Genomic DNA, 6,786 nt, shown 5'->3' on the forward strand with positions numbered 1-6,786 from the left:
TTCTATGTTGTGATGGATGAAGTTGCTTAATAATTATAAAAACATTTAAATTGTCATACAAAATTAAATTACACAATAACAAAAAAAAAATATATCTTCTTTTTTTATGCAAATCAAGATTACTGATATAAATAATGAAGTTCTACAACTAAAATAAAACATAAAATATCGAATTTTTTTGTCACAAATTAACAGAGAGAAAGGGCATCGATGGAGTAGGAAACAAAACGGATCAAAAACGTGTCTTTTTTTTGTTATGGCACAATTGTCCAAAGTTTCATTCATCCCATAAAGACATGGTTTTGAGACTTTCTGAGAAAGACATATCTTATCAGGAAATACTCATTTTTTTGTTCAAATCAAACAGTTTTCCAGTCCATTCAGCCAGAAAGATCTGTTTGAACCTGAAAATATGTCTATTAAACGGGACCTTAATGAATAAACAAACAAAAACATTTTTTTTTTGTTGTTTAGTTAAACAAACAAACATAAACAATGGTCTAATTTATGGACATTGTTTATTTTCATATAGTGATATATGTTTGTTCATTCATTTGTGCTTGTTTAAGTTCTAATAGAAGTTTGTTTCTTTATGTTCGTTTAAATAAAAATTTACACGGTATATTTTGTATTTTAAATTTTAGTACTGATTTTCTACAAGAGAATATATTATTTGTTTTCTTTGTGAGACATGTATACTACATGAATTTATTCAAGAAAAAAAAAGTTAATTATGAAGGTTATAATATTTAAAAAATTTGAATTTATAAAGAATGTGAGAAAAATATTGAATTATTGAAATTGAAAAGTCCACTTCCTTTTTAAATTTAAATAGATAAACCAAAGAAATAATTGGGCTTCAAGTTATGAATTTTGAAATTAGAAGGAAATTTATATTAATGAAATTGATATTTATTTATTATTATATTTATGATAATTAAATATTATGTGAAATTTAATAAATAAAAAAAAACATAAAATTATATGTGAAAAAAATTAAAATAACTACAAAATGACATCTTGTAAAATGAATGAAAGTGTAACCTATGATAAAAAAAAGTTTTTATTTATTAGAGCATTGTGTTCGTTTATGTTCATTTACAAATGTTTCTTCTTTTTTTATATGTTTGTAGCATCTTATCAAACATAAATAAACGAACATTGAACAAAAAAATTTAAATGAATGAACACAAACAAAAAAATATATTAGTTTATCTCTCTATATTCTTTTGTTTATTCAGTTAAACTTAAACGAACAAAAATAAATTCTTGTCAGTGTTTGTTCAGTTCGTTTCCTGATAATGTATCTATTTTTTTTAAACGTGCAATATGAGACGTGATCACTTATAATAAGAAATTTAGATGAGGTTGATAACTTTCTTTGATAAATAAAATTACAGCCTTAAGATTAAATTTTATTAGTATTTTTTCATAAACATATAAACATATGCGAAAATTATGTAGTGGTGTGTTAAGTGTTGTCCATAAAATCATGGCCCATAATCTAATTTAGCCCAAAACCCGTTTCCAAAATGGACTCTCCAGACCCGATAACAATCTTCATCATCTTATCCATTCCAGAACTCTCTAATCCCTTTGCAAAACCCCCTCACACTCACAGGGGATTTTCTTCCAATGGCTTCTATCTTCTCCCTCGCTTCACCCTCTTCATTACTCACCAACCATTCTTCTAATTTCAAGGTACACTCTTATTTCCTTCATCTGCAATTTGGTTGAATCCATGTCTAATTGTCTTACTGTCTACATATCTTGCTTATTCTATCTTTTGACAAACAGGGGAATGTAAGAAACCTCAAGTCAAGCACTTGTCAGTTTCCTTCAAAAAAAAATTACAATAACCACAACACTGTACAACAACAGAGGAAATCGTTAATTGTAGCTTCATCGTCGCCGATTCCATCGGCTGTAGTCAGTTCAAATGTTCGATACCGACTGGACAATTTGGGTCCCCAACCTGGTTCTAGAAAGAAAGCGAAGAGAAAGGGAAGAGGTCATGCTGCTGGCCAAGGTGGGAGCTGTGGATTCGGAATGAGAGGACAGAAATCTCGGTCGGGACCCGGTGTGCGAAGGGGTTTTGAGGGTGGTCAAATGCCGCTTTATCGCCGGCTTCCAAAATTGAGGGGTATTGCAGGAGGTAATAAAAACTTCTTTTCGCATTCTCTTTCTAGTTCTTCTGATTATTTCGGTTGATTTTACGAGTGAATTTCCAAGCTTCTGATACTTGAACTGTGTTTGCCTACCACCTGTTTGATGAAATGCCTTTCTGATACTTGAATTACTCTAATGTCCATTGAATCAAGGCATGCATGCTGGATTATCCAAATTCGTTCCAGTTAACCTAAAAGACATAGAAACTGCTGGATTTGAAGAAGGTGAAGAGGTTTCACTAGAATCCTTGAAAGAAAAGGGCTTGATCAATCCCTCAGGAAGAGAAAGAAGACTTCCTCTCAAGGTACCTTCTATTCATCCAACAATGAAAGCGTTTGAATTTACTAATATACCCTCTGATGGTTTTATTAGATTCTTGGTGATGGTGAACTGAGTGTGAAATTAAACTTCAAAGCACGTGCCTTTTCTGCACAAGCAAAAGAGAAGCTTGAAGCTGCTGGCTGTTCATTGACTGTGTTACCTGGCAGAAAGAAATGGGTCAAACCATCAGTGGCCAAGAATATTGCCCGTGCTGATGAATACTTTGCCAAGAAACGGGCGGCAGCTGCTGCAGCTGCTGGTGGTGAGTCGCCGGAAACACCGTCTTCCACCGCTTAAAACCCACGCAAATGAAATCGAATTTTTGTTGTTGTAAGAAGATTGGAAGTTAGATGTAAAGCCACATTGATTTGTATTCTGTTTGTCTGGAATCTTTTTTTATCATCAAGAATCTAAAGATCTCATCTTTTGTTTTCAAATGTCAATATTCTCATTTGGTGATTGATCTTTTTAGAGTTTGTGTACAACTTGATTTGTGTAGCTTTTTGGGCGTTGAAACTTGAAAGTTTACCTCTTGTTTAATTATGTGAAAATTTGTTGGGATGTTATAATCAAAGAAACATGAGTCACAAAAGTTGTTTTTTTAAGAAAAATGCTTTTTAAGAAAAACCACTTCTGGTTGTGTTGTGCGCACGTGTTATATTTTGTTGTTTGCTAAAAAACTTCTGAATTGAAAACCATTAGGCGTGTGTAGGGTGGCGTAACCTTCCTATTCGAATCACTTCCCACCTTATTTTAAGGTCTATTATTCAACATAGATTTGTTTTAATTTTTTCAATAAGATTATTATTTTAATAATATTATAAAGGATATTATAAACAATTCGAGTATATTTTACATAATTTTAAAACCGTTCGTTAAATGTCATAAATATATTTTTTATGTTACATTATCTATGAACAAATATTAATAAATTATAAAGTTAATCATTAAATTTACTGAAGTTTTTTTTTTATTGAAGTTAACCGGAAAAATAACTATCGTCTTCGAATATTTAACAAAATGAACATATTCGTTAAATTAACAATTTTATTTATTGTTATTTAGCAAATAATATGTTTAATTATAAATATCTTTAAAAATCATATCTTCACAATGATATTTATGATTTGCATATGCTTAAACTAAATAAAATTTCGATTCAGAATTATTTTTAACTAGAGTAAATTACTGAAATCGTCCTTGTGGTTTGGTCAAAATTTCACGTTTGGTCCTTAACTTTTTTTTGCACTCGGATAGTCCCTGTGGTTTGATTTTGTTGTGTTTTTCATCCCTGTGGTTTGATTTTGTTGCATTTTTCGTCCCTTACATACATAAAGTTAGGGACCAAACATGCAATTTTTACCAAACCATAGGGATGAAAAACGCAACAAAATCAAACCACATGGACGATCCGAGTGCAAAAAAAAAGTTAGGGACCAAACGTGCAATTTTGACCAAACCACAGGGACGGTTTCAGTAATTTACTTTTTTAACTATTGTTCGGTTAATTTCAGTTTATTGCAACAACTTCCAGACCTTAAAAAACAAACAAACTTCATCTTACAGTTGCAACCATTTGGATTAATCTCTTTTGCTGCAGAATGTTGAAGATGTGGTCTGCAGACTTTAGACGTTTCTGTTTTCGAAAAAACAAACAACACTGATTATGGAGTATAGGGTGGGCCGGGTTTTATCCTGGTGTGAGAGCCCGGTTACAATTGGGCCAGATACGGTTAATAGTTCAAAGGGTAAATTACACCAATCGTCCCTCGTGCACATGCCAAAAAGCGTGTTTAGTCCCTATTTTCAAAAATTAACTCGGACCGTCCCTGGTTTGTTTTTTTCTTGCATGCTTAGTCCCTATTGACATGAAATGACCATTTTACCCTTAATAATGTCTTTTTTTCATTTCTTTTATTTATTTATCAGTTTTAAATTAAAAATAACAAAATAATCTCTCAAGAAATCAAATCCATTACTCCACGACTCCAAATCCTCTTCAAGACCTTAAACCAAGAAATTGAAACATCCACAACCAAAATAATCTCTCAAAAAATTGATATATCATCGGCGATCATTCGTATCTCAAACCAACAAAACATTTCCACCGGTGAATCGCAGGAGCCCGTTTCTACCCCTGCAATATGTGATTTTATAAATGTCACATAAATCGCCCGATCTGGACTCTCCAGTCGCCATCCATGGTCTGATCTCGTCGATTGCTCAAGAACGATGACGACCACCAATGTATGACTTAGATTTCGACTTCAATTTCTGGAACCATCCCACCCCTTTCCTCCACACAGATCCGGCGAGACCCCAAACCTACAAATCAGAAAAATCAAACCTCAAAGATCAAACCCTAAACCTGCAAATCAACCCTAACTAAACCCTAAACCTGCAAAATGGAACTAACGACTTGCAGGAGAAGAAAGAGGATTTCGATTGACGGAATCAGATCAAGGAATGTGATGTCCACCGTCACCAGAACAAGGAGGATTCCGTCCACCACCACTTCATCTTCCTCATAGATGGTGTAAGTCGGCGGGGGCTAATTTACCTTGTGATGTAGGTTATAGCTTCATTGAGGATTCAATTTGTTGTCTGATGGCTTCTTCAAGTCAACGTGAAGGTGAATCGAGGTTCTTCAAGCTAATGTGATGGCTTCTTGTGTGTGTGTTTTGTATTGAAGAAGAATGGAGAGAGAGATAGACAGAGACGACATCGAAGGTGGTGGTGGTATTTTTATGCGTATGAGAGAGATAGATATTAGAGTGTTGTTTTTTTAATTAATAATAATAAATAATATTAAAATTAACTAAAAATAAATATCCAAGGGCATAATGGTCATTTCAAATGTGGAATGGACTAAATTCGCAACAAAAACACATATAAGGGACGAAGTTAGCAAGTTTTAAGCAAACGAGGGACGGTCAGAGTTAATTTTTGAAAATAGGGACTAAACACGCCTTCTGGTATGTGCACGAGGGACGATTGGTGTAATTTACCCTAGTTCAAACTATGAAACCCAATATTTAACCTTCAATTCTTGATGCAAATCCATCAACCTGTGATGTGATGTTACATGTGTGGAGAGAATGAAAAACTACATTTATTGTTACCTTACATATGGATTAAATGGGTGAATAATTTATATGAAATATAGTTTTTAGCACATGGTGGTGGTTATAAATTTTAGTACTTTGCCTGTGGGTCACTAAAAGTGGTTGAGTGTTGGTAAAGTACCATGACCAGTGACCACATAAATAATTATTAGGATTTTACACCACACCAAATTAAGATTTTTTTATTTTACCATTCATTGTATTTGATTAAAAAGAATGAAATGATATATTATGTTTCTATATTTTAGATCAAACATTTATACACTACCGCTTAGATAAGAGTTCAATCAAAATATGTATTTATTTGTTTCTTTAATAATCATATAAAGAAAGATGAAAATTGAAATGACAATTGACAAATATCTAACACTTCAAATGTATAAAGTACTTTTTAAATATCGGTTTTCTCGCTAAAAGGCTTTTAGTCCAACATAATCAAACATATTAGTTTATCATTTCAAAAAAAAATAGTTTTTCTGGTGAAGTTATTGTTGTTTTTGCTTGATTTCTCTCCATAATGAAGATTTTGCGTTTGATATTTAAAAAGTTTAATCGAGCAATTTTCTAATGTTGAAGCTATGTTGATTACAAGATATATATATATATATATATATATATATATATATATATATATATATATATATATATATATATATATATATATATCAAGAAATAATTCTTAAAAAGAAACTGAGAATTGTTATTGTCATAAACAGTAGTTCAATGGTATGCAACTTGTATGGGCCAATGGGGGGGCTCAATAATTGTGCTTTTCAATTAATGAATGTTGCTTGCTTTTTAATACACCTAATTACATGGGATAATAATATAACATTTTATAAATTTTTTATTTTAACCAAAAAATATTAATAGTTTTTCTTGGCCTTTATTCTAAACTATATAGAATTCATGTTAAAAGAACAGAATTGGTTATAATGTGTCGTCTAAATCTCAATAGTGAGTATAAGATTTTTTTAAAAAAATATGGTACATAATAATTTTTCTTTATTCATAATAATTTATGCTTTAAAATATTATATTGTATAACCCTCTAAAACATTAATTTTTTTTATAAAAAAGTTTATTATGTACCAGTCACTCCCATATAAAAAAAAAAAATTTAACCGATAATGACATCATAAGCAATAGGAAACATTGCCAAGTTAACTAT

General features: G+C 31.4%; 1 protein-coding gene across 1 annotated transcript; it reads left to right on the forward strand.

The window, feature by feature from the left end:
• Positions 1-1,554: 1,554 nt before the first annotated feature.
• Positions 1,555-2,927, forward strand: RPL15 (ribosomal protein L15). The gene is made up of 4 exons (XM_079030717.1): positions 1,555-1,701; positions 1,798-2,155; positions 2,322-2,473; positions 2,542-2,927. The coding sequence occupies exons 1-4, from the start codon at positions 1,636-1,638 to the stop codon at positions 2,785-2,787; spliced, it is 822 nt and encodes a 273-aa protein (XP_078886843.1). The 5' UTR covers positions 1,555-1,635; the 3' UTR covers positions 2,788-2,927.
• The last annotated feature ends 3,859 nt before the right edge of the window (positions 2,928-6,786 follow it).

This window comes from Lactuca serriola, chromosome 3 (assembly GCF_051521515.1).
Source record: "Lactuca serriola cultivar US96UC23 chromosome 3, Lser_US96UC23_V15, whole genome shotgun sequence".
Taxonomy (NCBI): Eukaryota; Viridiplantae; Streptophyta; class Magnoliopsida; order Asterales; family Asteraceae; genus Lactuca; species Lactuca serriola.